Source organism: Oncorhynchus mykiss, chromosome 28 (assembly GCF_057628025.1).
Source record: "Oncorhynchus mykiss isolate SJ-2025 chromosome 28, ASM5762802v1, whole genome shotgun sequence".
NCBI classification, from domain to species: Eukaryota; Metazoa; Chordata; class Actinopteri; order Salmoniformes; family Salmonidae; genus Oncorhynchus; species Oncorhynchus mykiss.
Window position 1 is genome coordinate 33,303,321 of NC_143049.1, and position 20,847 is coordinate 33,324,167.

The 20,847-nt window shown below is 41.2% G+C and overlaps 1 protein-coding gene across 2 annotated transcripts in view; it reads right to left on the reverse strand.

Moving 5' to 3' along the window:
- Positions 1 to 215: 215 nt before the first annotated feature.
- Positions 216 to 20,847, reverse strand: part of LOC110509003 (ephrin type-B receptor 3) — a 53,873-nt gene continuing 33,241 nt past the window's right edge. The window contains exons 12-15 of one of the 2 annotated variants that reach the window (XM_036966281.2): positions 9,244 to 9,459; positions 8,219 to 8,368; positions 6,519 to 6,712; positions 216 to 2,244 (exon numbers count right to left, since the gene is read on the reverse strand). In XM_036966281.2, coding sequence (XP_036822176.1) covers positions 2,130 to 2,244; positions 6,519 to 6,712; positions 8,219 to 8,368; positions 9,244 to 9,459 — 675 coding nt within the window. In that variant the 3' untranslated portion in view covers positions 216 to 2,129. The remainder of the gene's footprint in view (positions 2,245 to 6,518; positions 6,713 to 8,218; positions 8,369 to 9,243; positions 9,460 to 20,847) is intronic. The other variant, XR_016493063.1, reaches the window with a different exon arrangement.

Consider the following 20,847-nt stretch of genomic DNA (forward strand, 5'->3'; position numbering starts at 1 on the left):
CATGACAGAGGACGAATCTATAGTCCTGCTTTCTCACTAATTAATGAGCTGTGTGGACTGGTCTTTGATTAAGCTTAAAAGTGAATGAGTTTCATAACTAATATGATATTCTAAAAGAAAAAACATACTTGCTATTCCCTATGTTCGTCCTACAACTGGAAGAAGAGAAGACCTGGAATGACTTTGTGCTGGACCCGCAGAGAAATAAAAGAGAATACCATAGATCACTTTAATAATTGATTTGCATATGATTATCGAAAAAATACTAAGAGAGAAATGCGTATTTTGTTCTAGTTTCTTTTTTTTCTTCTTTCTTTTTTTTTTTTTACAATTCCATACACCTTAGTCTTACAGAAAGAAGTCTGCCCTGACAGACAATTCCATACACCTTAGTCTTACAGAAAGAAGTCTGCCCTGACGGACATTTCCTTGTTTTTCTTATTTCACATAGATTTTTCTATCCTGGTACATGGCCCCTTTAAACTGTAATTTTTCTTTTGATGTTGCCAACAACAAACAAACATACGGAGGTTCACACGGAGGTCAGAGGGGCCAAATGAAGATGAACTCTGAGCGGATTTAGTAGGGATGGGGAGATCATATAACACGGAAGATACTGACAGCTGGCGTACTTAAAAAAAAAAACATGTCAAGAGTAATTCACTGAATAATTCAAACTTTTTGTGGGTCAGGTTGATATTGAGGTCACATAGTTATCATCTTAATGGTAACATATTTCATTTGAATGGGATCCTTGACACATTTTACTTAAGAAAACATCCGACACTTCAACATAGTTAGCCAGTTAGCCTGGTCCCATATTCTATGTGCTTTAGCCAACTTCCCTGACTATCGGTGTCAGACCAAACATGTTCGGCATGACAATGGAAAAACACAGAGACGATTTGGTTAAAGCACAAACAGACTGGAACCCCAGGCTAAGATATCAGTAGCGTGTCCAGAATAATGGAATTGACAACTGTACTGACAGGCTGGCGATGTGGGCCAGCAATGGTGACTAGAAGTAGCTATGGTTCATCATTAACCCTTTCCTACGAGCTACAGCTGCCACAAAATATTTGAATATCGTTTAATCATTAAATTCACTGTCTAGTGTATTAAGATAACGTGTCGAAAAAAAAACAAGATATCCCTCAATTACTGTAGAAAACGCAATACTATATTCAACTATAAGTAATAACTTAGCATCCAAAACAAGACATAGTTGAATAAAATAAGAGTAAGAAAATAGACTAATAGTTATGCGGAACCATTGTCTCTTGTTCACATGACATTCATCCACAACAGTTCCAATTTGGCATGCAAATGATGGTGTGTCCTGTACTGTATTACAGTCAAATACGTCCTACTCAGTCAGCCCCTTTATCCAGGGAAGGTGAATGGGACACGCAAAAACACATACAGTATCATGAGACCGAAACCTTCCACTGACATGAAAGACCACAATTAAAGAAAGTGGACAAAACAAGATAATAAAAAACAGCAATTCTTATAGAAGTCTGCAATCAAGTTCTCTGACCAAGGGCTTTAGGATACAATATTTTCAGGTGTCCGCGTTCCTTCAGAATCCATAGAATACATCCTCAAAGACTCATCATTCGAACAAACCCTTTTGTATCATCATTGCGCCTGTATCTTTCCAGTACATAGTATCCATATCGGTTCCCATCCGTGGTCAAAGTCAATGATAAAGGCAGGGAAGACATGGGAATCACTTTGGCAAAAAGGACGCTTCCCAGGCAGCAGAAAACACATGCAGACATGCAAACATAACCTGAGGGAGAGTTTGGCTTTCTGTCAATGGACGGTTCTCGAAATCACAAATGTCAATACTGAGTGCGAGCACACACCAATAAACAAGTTCTCCACAAGCTGCTCAAGAGTCTGTTCTCAACAGAGCTCCACTGAAGCTGTCCAAAGTCAAGATGTCCTTTTCCCATGTTAGTTTTGTGTAGGTACAGCAGACCACTTTTGTTTTTGTCTAGGAATGGGTCATCCATTCATTCACTCATTGGGTTCTGCAAGTAGAGCTCCTAGGTGGTTTCTAGTGGGTCCAGTTTCCTCTGCTGATGTGTTGGTTTGTTGTTCTGTTGGTCCAGATCCAAACCTCAGACCCTTATGGGGAGAGTTGCGCTCATCTGTTGTCGAACGATGTCATTCTGACTGCTGTCCAGGCTCTTTATGTGGTGGCCAGGCAACGTCCCCCCGATCCGCATCAGATCCCTGTCAACAGAGGTAATAGGTCAGTCACGTGTGTTTTTTTTTCAAGAGTACAAACTGTTACACCAGTGTTATTAGATTCCTGGTTCTGGAGCAGAGACCCATAGGGTGTGCAGGGTTTTGTTCCAGCTCAGTGCTAGCACAAAATGTTCAACTTATCAACTAATCATCAAGCCCTTGGTTTGTTCAATTACCGGTAGGTGTGTTAGTGCTACACTTATCTATTTCAAACTGTATTTACCCAGGAGCAGGACTGAAGAACGCTGCTGTGTTAGGTGGTATAGTATTACGCTGTCAACAACATTGAGGATGGGAGACAGCACACAGCACAGCACACAGTGAGAATCCATCAAATATGTGTTGATACCGATCATGGAAAAGACAATCTAGAAGCCAGTTCCACCACTTACAAAATCCAATTTAACCTCCGAGCAGAATAAATTAATCACGTTGGGGTTGTAATAAAAACTAGTACCTCCGCCATCTCCATTCTAAAGATACTACAGTATCCGTACAGTATTGATAAGGCTCTCACTCACTCTCACACTCTTACACTCTTACACTCACTCACTCACTCACTCACTCACTCACTCACTCACTCACTCACTCACTCACTCACTCACAGATGAGGCCATAAATGAATCATCAGCATACATTGACACGTAGCATAACACACGCAAGACATACACCTACATACACACATTGATACACACACACACACAATGACACACGCACACAAACACACACTTCCCCATTTGGCCCATCACAGCAATGGGCTTGGCCTCCCTTAGCAACCTAATTAAATACATTCCTCTTTTAGCTTCTCCTCAATCTGTCTTATTACCCACACTCCATCCCCTCAGCTCTCTGTTAGTCTGTTTCTACATCCTCCATTAGTCTGTTTCTACATACTCCATTAGTCTGTTTCTACATCCTCCATCACCTCAGCTCTCTGTTAGTCTGTTTCTACATACTCCATCACCTCAGTCTGTTTCTACATCCTCCATCAGTCTGTTTCTACATCCTCCATCACCTCAGCTCTCTGTTAGTCTGTTTCTACATACTCCATCACCTCAGTCTGTTTCTACATACTCCATTAGTCTGTTTCTACATCCTCCATCACCTCAGCTCTCTGTTAGTCTGTTTCTACATACTCCATCACCTCAGTCTGTTTCTACATCCTCCATCAGTCTGTTTCTACATCCTCCATCACCTCAGCTCTCTGTTAGTCTGTTTCTACATACTCCATCACCTCAGTCTGTTTCTACATCCTCCATCAGTCTGTTTCTACATCCTCCATCACCTCAGCTCTCTGTTAGTCTGTTTCTACATACTCCATCACCTCAGTCTGTTTCTACATCCTCCATCAGTCTGTTTCTACATCCTCCATTAGTCTGTTTCTACATCCTCCATCACCTCAGCTCTCTGTTAGTCTGTTTCTACATACTCCATCACCTCAGTCTGTTTCTACATCCTCCATCAGTCTGTTTCTACATCCTCCATCACCTCAGCTCTCTGTTAGTCTGTTTCTACATACTCCATCACCTCAGTCTGTTTCTACATCCTCCATCAGTCTGTTTCTACATACTCCATCACCTCAGTCTGTTTCTACATCCTCCATCAGTCTGTTTCTACATCCTCCATCACCTCAGCTGTCCGTCAGTCTGTTTCTACATCCTCCATCAGTCTGTTTCTACATCCTCCATCACCTCAGCTGTCCGTCAGTCTGTTTCTACATCCTCCATCAGTCTGTTTCTACATCCTCCATCAGTCTGTTTCTACATCCTCCATCAGTCTGTTTCTACATCCTCCATCCCCTCAGCTGTCCGTCAGTCTGTTTCTACATCCTCCATCAGTCTGTTTCTACATCCTCCATCACCTCAGCTGTCCGTCAGTCTGTTTCTACATCCTCCATCAGTCTGTTTCTACATCCTCCATCAGTCTGTTTCTACATCCTCCATCCCCTCAGCTGTCCGTAAGTCTGTTTCTACATCCTCCATCAGTCTGTTTCTACATCCTCCATCACCTCAGCTGTCCGTCAGTCTGTTTCTATATCAGCAGCCTTGACTCTGTCTGCGCCATCTCTTTCTCTGTCCTATTACCTACATTCAGGAGGCAGCCAAGAGCACGGGGAATTAAACCTAGGTCAGACATTACATTTCCACACGCAATTAGCTTCACAGAGGCCCGCTCCTGGCAATAGGAATCACTCTTGGGGTAATGCTGCAACAGTGAAACTGGAAGACATTGAGGCTCAAGCGAGAAACTGATAAGTGGAATATGATAATTTTGTGGTTTTGTTTAGTGGGGTACAAAGAGCTGAACCAGAACTTCATGCCCTATTCATCAGTTTAGGCCCAACATGCTGCTGTTGATATTGTTGATCGCACGCCAAAACAACAAATCAAACCAACAACAACAACAAATATGGCCATGTCTGTAAAAACCACTAAATGTGTAGGTTGGTGTTTCGATAATTATTACTATTGACAGTATACTTTGAATTTTTGTTCATTATCATGGGAGAGGTTTTTGTGCAAATCTGTAGGTTTCTCGGGTGCAGACGCACGTATGCTTATTTAGAAACTGTTGTTTAGAAACCATTAAAAAAGTATTTACACCGGTCTTGTTGTGCATATAAAATACACATATATATAAATATATATAAAAACATGAATAAAACAATTATATAAACTCAGTAAAACAATAAAGTCCTCTCACTGTCAACTGCGTTTATTTTCATCAAACTTAACATGTGTAAATATTTGTATGAACATAACAAGATTCAACAACTGAAACATAAACTGAACAAGTTCCACTGACATGTGACTAACAGAAATTGAATAATATGTCCTTGAACAAAGGGGGGGTCAAAAATCAAAAGTAACAGTCAGTATCTGGTGTGGCCACCAGCTGCATTAAGTACTGCAGTGCATCTTCTCCTCATGGACTGGACCAGATTTGCCAGTTCTTGCTGTGAGATGTTACCCCACTCTTCCACCAAGGCACTTGCAAGTTCCCAGAAATTTCTGTTGGAATGGTCCTAGCCCTCACCCTCCGATCCAACAGGTCCCAGACGTGCTCAATGGGATTGAGATCCGGGCTCTTCGCTGGCCATGGCAGAACACTGACATTCCTGTCTTGCAGGAAATCACGCATAGAACAAGCAGTATGGCTGGTGGCATTGTCATGCTGGAGGGTTATGTCAGGATAAGCCTGCAGGAAGGGTACCACATGAGGGAGGAGGATGTCTTCCCTGTAACACACAGCATTGAGTTTGCCCGCAAAGTTGAGTTTGCCCGTTTTTTTACATTTTTACAACAAGCTCAGTCCGATGATGCTGTGACACACCGCCGCAGACCATGATGGAATGTCCACTTCCAAATCGATCCCGCTCCAGAGTACAGGCCTCAGTGTAACGCTCATTTCTTCGACGATAAAGGCGAATCCGACCATCACCCTTGGTGAGACAAAACCGCGACTCATCAGTGAAGAGCACTTTTTCCCAGTCCTTTCTGGTTCAGTGACAGTGGGTTTGTGCCCATAGGCAACGTTGTTGCCAGTGATGTCTGGTGAGGACCTGCCTTACAACAGGCCTATAAGCCCTCAGTCCAGCCTCTCTCACCCTATTGCGGACAGTCTGAGCACTGATGGAGGGATTGTGCGTTCCTGGTGTAACTCGGGCTGTTGTTGTTGCCATCCTGTACCTGTCATGCAGGTGTGATGTTCGGATGTACCGATCCTGTGCAGGTGTTGTTACACGTGGTCTGCCACTGCGAGGACGATCAGTTGTTCGTCCTGTCTCCCTGTAGCGCTATCTTAGGCGTCTCACAGTACGGACATTGCAATTTATTGCCATGGCCACATCTGCAGTCCTCATGCCTCCTTGCAGCATGCCTAAGGCATATTCACGCAGATGAGCAGGGCCCCTGGGCATCTTTCTTTTGGTGCTTTTCAGAGTCAGTAGAAAGGCCTCTTTTAGTGTCCTACGTTTTCATAACTGTGACCTTAATTGCCTACCGTCTGTAAAGTGTTAGTGTCTTAACGACCGTTCCACAGGTCCATGTTCATTAATTGTTTATGGGTCATTGAATAAGAAGATCTGTGACGTTATTTGGATTTTTATAAATGATCTTTGAAAGACAGGGTCCTGAAAAAGGGATGTTTCTTTATTTGCTGACTTTAATAATAATTATTAAAAAAATATATAATAATAAAGAAATAAATACATGATAAAGAAATAAAGAAATAATTCCTCTCCAGTCTCTTCCACTCACCCTGAGTATGTGCTGGTGACCACTTTGAGTGTGGCGGCGTTGCGGAGCAGCTTGTCCAGGGTGCTGACGATCTGGCAGAATTTGGGCCTCAGGTTCCTCTCCTTCACCCAGCACTCCAACATGAGCTGGTGCAGCACCATGGGGCAGTCCATAGGAGGGGGCAGACGGTAGTCCTGTTCAACCGCAGTCATCACCTAAGGAAAGGGTTAATACGATATGATACAATGTGATTGTATACAATCTGGTACGATACAATATGATACGTTATGATACCACAGGATACAATACCATATGATATGATAGAATAGGTTTAGGGATCAATTCCATTCTCAATTCCTGTCCATTTAAAAAGTGTATTGAAATTCTAATTCATGAGGAAGAACAGAAAAGAAAGTAAGAGTCAGTTAATTCAGTTGATTACTGTTGATTACTGTTGATTACATGTGATTACTGTTGATTACAGTTGATTACTGTTGATTACATGTGATTACTGTTGATTACAGTTGATTACTGTTGATTACTGTTGATCACTGTTGATTACAGTTGATTACAGTTGATTACAGTTGATTACAGTTGATTACTGTTGTTACAACATGCTATTTTCTGTTCTACTTTCTATAAACTTCACATGTATTTGACTACTTGCTACAAAGCAAATGGGCCTTTGTAAAAAATGAAGAATCTCTCTACTGCACTGCACAACTTGCTCTCCCCGTTTCCTCCTTTATTTGTCATGACGTGTTTGTATTCTCTACAAAGCTATTTATATCCATATGCTGTCGGTATGTATTTTGGTTACTTCTTGCTGCAATGCAAATTTGCCTTTGGGATCATACAACATCTGTACTATTCATATTCCTATTTTTCGCTGCTCACAAATGTAATGATTATTTTGAAACTGGCTACTGCAGTGATACAACATGTTGGATGCCACGTTTGGATGAGCATAATTGCTCTCTATTCATTAATAAGGTAGAAGCCCAGTGAGATGGTAAGATGTGTTTTGGGGATAGAGAGTGGGTGTGTGTGCGCGTGAGCTTGTGCGTATGAGTGTGTGTGTGGTAGTTAACTACTCTGCCGTAGTAAATATCTGTGGATTGAAGATACAGGCGGAGACGTGGTTAGCAGGAGACATTAAAGTTAAAAAACGCCAACACAGCCGCACTAACCACCTGCACAGTGAAGATAAAAACTCTCAAGCATAACTGTCAAGCTCAAACTAAAAGTGCAACTGCAATGTACCTCAGTGTAAACTATCCCTTCAAGACTATGAATCTGAAATAAAACAGTGGCTCCATTCCAACAGCCATACTAGCACACTACTTTAAATTCATGACCAATAAATTATTTCATTCCAAGTAATTCATTCAGGGAACACGGATGAAAATGTGCTTTGTTGCTAAACGGGGAGTTTTACATTGATGTTGAAACTGAAATGTTTTAATTCAATGACTAATGTGCACTGTCCCTATCAAATAAATACCCTGAATAAATCAATAAGTGGTAAGGTAGTGTGGGTATTGGAACAATATTCAACACGCTGTGTCGATCTGTCAGACGCAACGGGAGCTAGGAACTAACTAACTGACATCCAGGTCGCATGCTAGTGTGTTCTAGTCTGCTACAGTAGATATTGAAACACTTCTTCTGGTAGTATGAGCCTATCAGACGCAACAGGAGCTAGGAACTAACTAACTCACATCCTGGTTGCCCATGTCCCAGTAGGGCCTCTCTCCGTAGGACACCACCTCCCACATGACGATGCCGTAGCTCCAGACGTCACTAGCCGAAGTGAACTTCCTGAAGGCAATGGCCTCAGGGGCGGTCCAGCGGATGGGAATCTTCCCTCCCTGCAGAGACACAGGGGGAGGCGGGGTTGATACAGTGGAGCATGCTGGGCGATGGAGCCATTATAAACACTCACACAGGGAGAGGAAGGTAGACACATGCAGACACACGCAGGCAGAGACACACACACATACGCAGAGACACAAACACGCAGAAATACACACACACGCAGAGATACACACAGAGACACACACACACACTTACACGCAGACACACAAACACACGCAGAGACACACATACGCAGAAATTCACACACACACACACACACACACACACACACACACACACACACACACACACACACACACACACACACACACACACACACACACACACACACACACACACACACACACAAACACACACACACACACACACAGGTAACCAAAGTCTCACAAACATGATCACAGAATGCAGAGAGACACAAAGACACAAATGAGTGAGCACACTCACACACACACAAAATTGCAAACAAACAAAGAAAGCAAACAAACAAGCAATCTCACAGATAAACACACACAGACAAAAATAGAAAGACCGATTAAACACAGACCAAGCTAACAAGATCCATACCTACAACCCCCCTCTCCATCCAGGTCACTCATACCCACAACCACCCTCTCCATCCAGGTCACTCATACCCACAACCCCCCTCTACATCCAGGTCACTCATACCTACAACCCCCCTCTCCATCTAGGTCACTCATACCCACAACCCCCCTCTCCATCCAGGTCACTCATACCCACAACCCCCCTCTCCATCCAGGTCACTCATACCCACAACTCCCCTCTCCATCCAGGTCACTCATACTCACAACCCCCCTCTCCATCCAGGTCACTCATACTCACAACCCCCCTCTCCATCCAGGTCACTCACCAGAGAGCTAGTGTAAGTGGGATCGGCTGATGAGTCGTCTAGGAAACGGGACAGGCCGAAGTCGGACACCTTACACACCAGGTTGGTATTAACCAGGATGTTGCGGGCAGCCAGGTCCCGGTGAACGTAGTTCATATCCGAGAGGTACTTCATGCCCGCCGCGATGCCACGCAGTATGCCCACCAGCTGGGTCACCGTGAAGCGCCCGTCATTCAGCTGTGAGGGAGGCGAGGGGTAATGGAGAGGGGGTTGGGGAGAGAGGGTAGATAGATTGAGGGTTAATGCAGAAAGAGATAGTGGGTAGATAGAGGGGGATGGGAGAGGAAGAGAGGGAGGGAAAGAGAGAAGAGAGGAGAGAGAGAGACAGAAATGGGGGAGAAGGGGGAGGAAATATATATAGGTGAGGGAGAGAGAGAGAGACCGAGTGTGAGCGAGAGAAAGGACACCACCTCAGCACACAGGGGGACAAACACCTACCTGGAGGTGACAGCATTCCCTCCCCCATATATGCCCCCCTAGACACAACTACGACAACATAACCAACAGAAATGGGTCACAACTCTTGCAGCTCTGTCACACGCTGGGTATGTACAGCACCTAGTCAATGGTAGGCTTTGAGGGGACTCCTACGGTAGATACATTTTTAGCTCATCTCTTGGCAGTAGTACTGTAGACTACATTATCACTGACCTCAACCCAGTCTCTCAGAGTGTTTACAGTCAGCCCAATGACACCCCTATCAGATCACAGCAATATCACAGTCCACTTGAACAGAGCAATACTCAGTCATGAGGCATCAAAGCCAAAGAAACTGAATAATATTAAGAAATGCTAGAGATGGAAGGAAACAACAAATTCAATCCCTTTTAGACAATTTCCTGGACAAAAAGTTTCACTGTAATAGGAAAGTTGTAAACTTGGCAGTAGAAAACCTAAACTGTATTTGACTTCTCAGCTTCCCTATCAAATCTAAAAAATTGCAAGCAGACAGCCTAAGAAAATGAACAACAATGACAAATGGTTTGATGAAGAATGCAAAAACCCAAGAAAGACATTGAGAAACCTATCCAACCAAAAACATAGAGATCCAGAAAACCTGAGCCTACACCTTCACTATGGTGAATCACTAAAACAATACAGAAAACCTGAGCCTACACCTTCACTATGGTGAATCACTAAAACAATACAGAAAACCTGAGTCTACGCCTTCACTATGGTGAATCACTAAAACAATACAGAAATACATTACGGAAAAAGAAAGAACAGCACGTCAGAAATCCTCTCAATGTAATTGAAGAATCCATCGAATCTAACTGCTTCTGGGAAAATTGGAACACACTAAACAAACAACAACAAGAAGAGTTATTTATCCAAAATGGAGATATATATACAGTGCCTTGCGAAAGTATTCGGCCCCCTTGAACTTTGCGACCTTTTGCCACATTTTAGGCTTCAAACATAAAGATATAAAACTGTATTTTTTTGTGAAGAATCAACAACAAGTGGGACACAATCATGAAGTGGAACGACATTTATTGGATATTTCAAACTTCTTTAACAAATCAAAAACTGAAAAATTGGGCGTGCAAAATTATTCAGCCCCCTTAAGTTAATACCTTGTAGCGCCACCTTTTGCTGCGATTACAGCTGTAAGTCGCTTGGGGTATGTCTCTATCAGTTTTGCACATCGAGAGACTGACATTTTTTCCCATTCCTCCTTGCAAAACAGCTCGAGCTCAGTGAGGTTGGATGGAGAGCATTTGTGAACAGCAGTTTTCAGTTCTTTCCACAGATTCTCGATTGGATTCAGGTCTGGACTTTGACTTGGCCATTCTAACACCTGGATATGTTTATTTTTGAACCATTCCATTGTAGATTTTGCTTTATGTTTTGGATCATTGTCTTGTTGGAAGACAAATCTCCGTCCCAGTCTCAGGTCTTTTGCAGACTCCATCAGGTTTTCTTCCAGAATGGTCCTGTATTTGGCTCCATCCATCTTCCCATCAATTTTAACCATCTTCCCTGTCCCTGCTGAAGAAAAGCAGGCCCAAACCATGATGCTGCCACCACCATGTTTGACAGTGGGGATGGTGTGTTCAGCTGTGTTGCTTTTACGCCAAACATAACGTTTTGCATTGTTGCCAAAAAGTTCAATTTTGGTTTCATCTGACCAGAGCACCTTCTTCCACATGTTTGGTGTGTCTCCCAGGTGGCTTGTGGCAAACTTTAACCAACACTTTTTATGGATATCTTTAAGAAATGGCTTTCTTCTTGCCACTCTTCCATAAAGGCCAGATTTGTGCAATATACGACTGATTGTTGTCCTATGGACAGAGTCTCCCACCTCAGCTGTAGATCTCTGCAGTTCATCCAGAGTGATCATGGGCCTCTTGGCTGCATCTCTGATCAGTCTTCTCCTTGTATGAGCTGAAAGTTTAGAGGGACGGCCAGGTCTTGGTAAATTTGCAGTGGTCTGATACTCCTTCCATTTCAATATTATCGCTTGCACAGTGCTCCTTGGGATGTTTAAAGCTTGGGAAATATTTTTGTATCCAAATCCGGCTTTTAACTTCTTCACAACAGTATCTCGGACCTGCCTGGTGTGTTCCTTGTTCTTCATGATGCTCTCTGCGCTTTTAACGGACCTCTGAGACTATCACAGTGCAGGTGCATTTATACGGAGACTTGATTACACACAGGTGGATTGTATTTATCATCATTAGTCATTTAGGTCAACATTGGATCATTCAGAGATCCTCACTGAACTTCTGGAGAGAGTTTGCTGCACTGAAAGTAAAAGGGCTGAATAATTTTGGAGATGGAGTCTGCAAAAGACCTGAGACTGGGACGGAGATTTGTCTTCCAACAAGACAATGATCCAAAACATAAAGCAAAATCTACAATGGAATGGTTCAAAAATAAAGTATACAAAGTATTAACTTAAGGGGGCTGAATAATTTTGCACGCCCAATTTTTCAGTTTTTGATTTGTTAAAAAAGTTTGAAATATCCAATAAATGTCATTCCACTTCATGATTGTGTCCCACCTGTTGTTGATTTTTCACAAAAAAAATACAGTTTTATATCTTTATGTTTGAAGCCTGAAATGTGGCAAAAGGTCGCAAAGTTCAAGGGGGCCGAATACTTTCGCAAGGCACTGTACATGACCAAATACAAATCTTAGAATCAACAATTAAAGACTCCCAGAACCAACTGGATTCTCCAATTACTTTGAATGAACCCCAGGACAAAATACAAACCCTCTCACCTCAAAAGGCTTGTGGTGTTGATGGTATCCTAAATTACATGATAAAATATACAGACCATAAATTCCAATTGGCTATACTTCAATTATTTAAAATCATCCCTGACATCTCTGACATCTTCCCCAATATTTGGAACCAAGGACTGATCACCCCAATAACTACCGTGGAGTGGGATATGCGTCAACATCAACCTTAGGGAAATCCTCTGCATTATATCATTAACAGCAAATTCGTACATATCTTCAGTGAAAACAAGGTACTGAGCATATGTCAAATTGGCTTTTTACCAAATTACCGTATGACATACCACGTATTCACCCTGCACACCCTAATTGATAAACAAACCAAAACAAAGGCAAAGTCTTCTCATGCTTAGTTGATTTCAAAAAATATTTGGACTCAAATTGGAATGAGGGTCTGCTATACAAATTGATGGAAGGCGGTGTTGGGGAAAAAAACAAGACATTCTAAAAATCCATGCACATAAACAAAATGTGTGTGGTTTAAATTGGCAAAAGAACACACACATTTCTTTCCACAGGGCTGTGGGGTGAGACAGGGATGAAGCTTGAGCCCCACCCTCTTCAACATACACCACTGTTCAAAAGTTTGGGGTCACTTAGAAATGTCCATGGCCTTCTAGGCAGAGTTGCAAAGAAAAAACATTTCTCAGACTGGCCAATAAAAATAAAAGATTAAGATTGGCAAAAGAACACAGACACTGGACCTCTGCCTAGAAGGCTATTTATTGAAGCTGCCAGTTGAGGACTTGTGAGGCTTCTGTTTCTCAAACTAGACACTCGAATGTACTTGTCCTCTTGCTCAGTTGTGCACCGGGGCCTCCCACTCCTCTTTCTATTCTGGTTAGAGACAGTTTGCGCTGCTCTGTGAAGGGAGTAGTACACAGCATTGTACCAGATCTTCAGTTTCTTGGCAATTTCTCACATGGAATAGTCTTCATTTCTCAGAACAAGAATAGACTGATGAGTTTCAGAAGAAAGGTATTTGTTTCTGGACATTTTGAGCCTGTAATCGAACCCACAAATGCTGATGCTCCAGATACTCAACTAGTCTAAAGAAGGCTAGTTTTATTGCTTCTTAAATCAGAACAACAGTTTTCAGCTGTGCTAACATAATTGCAAAAGGGTTTTCTAATGATCAATTAGTATTTTAAAATGATAAACTTGGATTAGCTAACACAACGAGCCATTGGAACATAGAAGTGATGGTTGTTGATAATGGGCTTCTATACGCCTATGTAGATATTCCATAACAAATCTGCGGTTTCCAGCTACAATAGTCATTTACAACATTAACAATGTCTACACTGTATTTCTGATCAATTATATGTTATTTTAATGGACAAAAAATGTGCTTTTCTTTAAAAAACAAGGACATTTCTAAGTGACCCCAAACTTTTGAATGGTAGTGTATACAGTATATCAACGAATTGGCGAGGGCACTAGAACAGTCGGCCTCACCCTACTAGAATCTGAAGTTAAATGTCTACTGTTTGTTGATGATCTGGTGCTTCTGTCCCCAACCAAGGAGGGCCTACAGCAGCAACTAGAACTTCTGCACACATTCTGTCAGACCTTGACCCTGACAGTGAATCTCAGTCAGACAAAAATAATGGCGTTCCTAAAAAGGTTATGCAGGTTATGCATTCCATCTAGACACCGACAACTCTACATACCTCGGCCTAAATGTCAGCGCCACAGGTAACGTACACAAAGCTGTGAATGAGGCAAGGCAAGAGGTGCCTTCTACGCCATCAAAATAAACATTACGCTTCAAAGCCATACAATACTCCTTCCGTGGCCTCCAACTGCTCTTAAGTGCTAGTAAAACTAAATGCATGCTCTTCAAAAGATCACTGCCCGCACCCGCCCGCCCGACTAGCATCACTACTCTGGACGGTTCTGACTTAGAATATGTGGACAACAATAAATACCTAGGTGTCTAGCTAGACTGTAAACTCTCCTTCCAGATTCACATTTAGCATCTACAATCCAAAGTTAAATCTAGAATCGGCTTCCTATTTTGCAACAAAGCCTCCTTCACTCATGCTGCCAAACTTACCCTCGTAAAACTGACTATCATACCGATCCTTGACTTCGGTGATGTAATTTCCAAATTAGCCTCCAACACTCTACTCAGCAAATTGGATGCAGTCTATCACAGTGCCATCTGTTTTGTCACCAAAGCCCCATATACTACCCACCACTGCGACCTGTATGCTCTCGTTGGCTGGTCCTTGCTACATATTTGTCGCCAAACCCACTGGCTCCAGGTCATCTATAAGTCTTCATTCGGTATAGCTCCGCCTTATCTCAGCTCACTGGTCACCATAGCAACACCCACGCGTATCACGCGCTCCAGCAGATATATTTCACTGGTCATCCCCAAAGCCATCACCTCCTTTGGCTGCCTTTCCTTCCAGTTCTCTGCTGCCAATGACTGGAACGAATTGCAAAAATCACTGAAGTTGGAGACTTATATCTCCCTCACTAATTGTAAGCGTCAGCTGTCAGAGCAGCTTACCGATTGATGCAGCTGTACACAGCCCATCTGTAAATAGCCCATCCAACCAACTACCTACCTCATCTCCATATTTGTTTTAGTTTTTCCGCTCTTTTGCACACCAGTATTTCTACTTGCACATCCTCATCTGCACATATATCACTCCAGTGTATAGTGCTGAATTGTAATTACTTCGCCACTGTCATGACGTTGGCCTGGGGGTAGGTTTATGACAGTCATAAATACCTCTTCCCCCCTTTTTCCTCTCTCTACCCTACTGATGTTACATTTGCAAACACCTTGGTTAACATAGAGATTCTAGGAACATCAGTAGGTGGGGGGAAATGAACTATATTCTGGTAATCCGACCAATTGAACATATTCGGTGGTACTTAATGAATATGATGTCAGTTCCGTTGTCATCTGAGACATTCTCATCAATGATAAGATGACATAAACTCTACAGTGGAAAGTCTACACATCAGAGTTATCGGATTCACATGGAATTGTTGTTCAATTGAAATGTTTGAATATGAAATTATTCGTGATGGGATGAAATGTGATTTTGGCTTCTAAAATGTGAGAATTGGGTTTTTATAAGGTTAGGGCTCTGCTCAATCAGTGGCCCGCCCCTGTGAAGGGACATGGGCTATAAAACTTTTCAAACACGCCCTCCTCTCCCTTCCTATATAAAGCCTTGACGACAATATAACCTCTGGTTCCGAGGATGTGAGGACGACGGTCCGATGTCAAAATGGTTCAGATAATAACTACAGAACGAAGCCAACATCAGCGTGAGCTTTGGTTGCGAATGGTATGAACTTTGAACTCTTATTCACTACAGAAGTGATACCTCCTAGCCATTGAGTTAGCAACAGCAGCTGCAAACGCAGGTTAGGAAGGAACAGACAGAGTATCCCATCTACCACACAACGATGTTACTACAACATATTTCAATTTACCAGCAGAGACATTCTTCAAAGGACAAAGGACTCGGTTGGGCAACACGGCCTTCCATCTACCACCAACCTACCGAAGCGCAGCTCAGAGTAAATATTTATTGTATTTTCCTTTTCCAAATGGGCGGTAATTTAGAAGGCATAAGATACTGTATTTACGATAGCACAGCTTCTCCCTGTGTCCCTCAGTCTTCCCGTTTTTTCCCTCAAACCCAGACGCTTTTTTTTTGTGTAACCAGCTGTCATATCTGTTCCGCCCGCTAGGGATGTTTTCCTTTATGTTGTCATTTGTAATCAAGTTATGATTAATTATGTGTATGTGTAATTCTGTGTGATTAGTTAGGTATTTAGTAAATAAATAATTAAACTAAATTTTGTATTGCTGATTCAACTTGTTAGCCAGGGTTCGTGCAGATAACCAAGAATTTAGAACTTTCAGATGAGACTGAATTAAGGTGAGGATTAATATTGACTGCTATTGATGTAAAATATTACTAGGTCTTTAAGAGTTTATTCGGAAGATAACAGCTCTATAAATATTATTTTGTGGTGCCCGACTCTCTAGTTAATTACATTTACATGATTAGCTCAATCAGGTGATATTAATTACGGATAAATTATTTTATAGAATAGCATGTCATATCACTTAATCCGGCATAGCCAAAGACACGACACCACTATTGGCCTATTTATTGCCTTACCTCCTTACTTAATTTGCACACAGTGTATACAGATTTTTCTATTGTGTTATGTTATTGACTGTTCATCCCATGTGTAATTCTATGTTGTTGTTTTAGTCACACTGCTTTCCTTTATCTTGGCCAGGTCGCAGTTGTAAATGAGAATGTGTTCTCAACTGGCCTACCTGGTTAAATAAAGGTTAAATAAATAATAATAAATAATAATAAATAAATAAAATTGACATACCAATTAGGATCTGGCTAAAAGTACTTGAATCAGATATATAACCCTTTATGGCTGTGAGATCTGGGGTCTGCTCACCAACCAAGAATTCACAAAATGGGACACACACCAAATTGAGACTCTGCATGCAGAATTCTGCAAAAATATCTTCAGTGTACAACATAAAACACCAAATAATGCATGCAGAGCAGAATTAGGCCGATACCCACAAATGATCAAAATCCAGAAAAGAGACGTTCAATTCTACAACCACCTAAAAGGAACCGATTCCCAAACCTTACAAAACAAAGCCATCACCTACAGAGAGATTAACCTGGAGAAGAGTCCCCTAAGCAAGCTGGTCTTCTCCCAAGAGAAGACAGGCTATATGCACACTGCCCACAAAATGAGGCGGAAACTGGGCTGCAATTCTTAACCTCCTGCCAAATGTATGACCATATTAGAGACACATACTTCCCTCAGATTACACAGACCTACAAAGAATTCAAAAACAAATCCAATTTTGATAAAATCCCAGATCTATTGGGTGAAATACCACATTGTGCCATCACAGCAGCAAGATTTGTGACCTGTTGCCACAAGAAAAGGAAAAACGCCATTGTAAATACAACACATATTTATATATTTTCCTTTTTGTACTTCAACTATTTGCACATCATTACAATACTGTATATAGCCAAAATATGACACTTTCTTTGGCAATGTAAACATGTTTCCCTTGCCAATAAAGCCCTTTGAATTTTACTGAATTGAGAGAGGGAAGAGGGAGATCAAATCAGTCCGTAGGTCAGTCTACATAAGCATAAACCTACATAAGCCTACATAAACATAAACTTACATGAGTCTTCATAAACATAAAATGACATGGCTACATAAGCATACACCTACATAAACATAAACCTACATAAACCTACATACGCCTACATAAACATAAACCTACAAAAACATAAACCAACAAACGCCTTCATAAACATAAGTCTACATAAACCTAAATAAGCCTACATTGACATAAAGCTACATAAGCCTTCATAAACATAAACCTACATAAGACCACTTCGCCACTAGGTCAGTCTACATAAACATAAACCTACATAAGCCTACATAAACATAAACTTACATAAGTCTTCATAAACATAAAATGACATAAGTCTACATAAGCATACACCTACATAAGCCTACATAAACATAAACCTACATAAACATAAACCAACATACGCCTTCATAAACATAAGTCTACATAAACCTAAATAAGCCTACATTGACATAAACCTACATAAGCCTTCATAAATATAAACCTACATAAGCCTTCATAAACATAAACCTACATAAGCCTACTGTACATAAATATAAACCTACATAAACATAAACCTACATAGGCCTACATAAACATAAACCTACATAAATATAAACCTACATAAGCCTACATAAACATAATAAACATAAACCTACATAAGCCTACATAAACATAAACCTACATAAGCCTTCATAAACATAAACCTACATAAACATAAACCTACATAGGCCTACATAAACATAAACCTACATAAATATAAACCTACATAAGCCTACATAAACATAATAAACACAAACCTACATAGGCATACATAAACATAAACCTACATAAGCCTACATAAACATAAACCTACATAAGCCTTCATAAACATAAACCTATATAAACCTACATAAACATAATAAACATAAACCTATATAAACCTGCATAAGCCTTCATAAACATGAACCTACATAAGCCTTCATAAACATAAACCTACATAAGCCTTCATAAACATAAACCTATATAAAGCTACATAAACATAAACATAACATATGGCATAACTATCCATGACTAGTTCTGTCAGTCTGCAACAGATTACCATGTGTCTGATCCCATCTAATGAGTCATTTAAATATTTAATAGTTAGAGGTGTGTGTGTGTGTGTGTGTGTGTGTGTGTGTGTGTGTGTGTGTGTGTGTGTGTGTGTGTGTGTGTGTGTGTGTGTGTGTGTGTGTGTGTGTGTGTGTGTGTTGCTACAGCATGAAAGTGAATAGGACAGTCCACTGATAATTAGTTACAGTTAGAATTAAATTATCTTTTCCCAGAATGACTAGAGGTTCGACCTTTCTCTGCTTATCCAGTCTTGACTGAAATTAATTAAGCATTGAGTTGATGGGAACCATGCTACCACTCACAACACCTCCATAGAATTAGAATAACTAGAATGGAAAATCATGTCTCCTTGACTTGAAGCAGGTTGACATTTATTGTCATGAATCTTGCCTTGGAGGCCAACCTGAGCGATGTACGCTAGATGGGCCAGCTGCAAAGTAAAATGGGCAAAATCGTAAAAATGAATGCAAACAAAAATGTTTAGGTTAGGGTTAGGTTAATTTAAGGTTAGGGTTAGGCATTAGGGTTAACAGTGGGTTAAGGTTAGGTTTAAAATCAGATTTTTATGACTTTGCGGCTGTGCCAGCTAGTGACCACTCTACAGAGCTGCCTCCAGTACATGAGTCATGACAATAAATGCCAACCTTCTGACTTGAATGGGGATGTTAGTTCTAATGATTCTATTTTTATAAACAGCTCCATAATCAGTCCCATTTCTCATTAGTTTTGTGATGGCATACTTCCCATGTCTCAAGGAGCCTGGAAATCAAGGTTTATTTGTCATGAACTCAGGAGGGTTAGATTCCCAACGTGCCAAGTATCTAAACATACTGCTTTGTTCTTTACACATGAATGGAGTTTGACATTAAAACACATTTGGATGGGTATGTTAACAACATGATTCATCAGGGGGGGAACTCAGGGGGGCAACTTTCACATTTTGAAATTGTCTCCCCCAGTTTTATCATAGGAATGTGATACAAAACGAGGCAACGTTGTGCTTTAGGACCATGCGGACGCCTCCGAGCGGTCGGGTAAGCTGTTTGGAGTGTTTATCCGACTGGATTTAAATGAATAAAAAATAAATACAAATATGCCCCCCCCCCCCACTAAAACCAAAGTTGCACCCCTGTGATTCATAACAAGGCTGGGTGGCAAGGAAACAAAACCCTAAGCAGATGTACCTTCTTTAGGAAAACAGCTCTAATGTTGGAAACAAACATCATTATGTTGTCGTCCAGAGTCACATTTATTTATTTTACAAGCTATAGCACAACAGCACAGTTTGGTCTGCTTTGTGTTTTCATTTTTGCAATGGAAAATATATCACAATGCTGGTATCGTCACAGCCCTAATGCATTGGAGGCATAGATGGATAGGACAGTCCTGCTTGGGAGTGTGTGTTTGTGTTTATGAGTGCAAATGTGTTTCTTGTTGTTATGCATGTGTTATGTGCGTTCGCATGTGTTATGTGCGTTCGCATGTGTACATGTGTGTAGTTCTGCCTGCATCTCAGAGCCAGGCACCGTAGTTTGACGGGACATCACTAGATCACTGCAGTGTGTATCTATGAGTCACACACACAAACACACACAAATGTAGCTGGATGGACATCTGACTGACAGGAGTGTGTGAGAAGGAGTGAGAGGATGAGCTTGAGTCACAAGATGAGCTTGAGTTTGAGTCACGAGAGATGAAATGAAATGAGATGAAATGAAATTAGATGAATTGAGATGAGATGAAATGAACCAAGGAGGGTTATGGACATTGCTCTGTACTTTATGATCGTAAATCTATCCAATAAGAGAGATTATTTGTATATATTAACGTTATACACCATTTATTTTTTATTTAACCTTTATCAAGGCAAGTCAGTTCTTATTTACAATGACGGCCTACCAAAAGGCAAAAGGCTTCCTGCGGGGACGGGGGCTGGGATTAAAAAAATATATATAGGACAACATTGGACTGTAATAATCTGGGTTAACTGTTACAGAAAGGACAGGAGCTACTGCATAACTACACAGAGATTAAGCGATTCCATATTA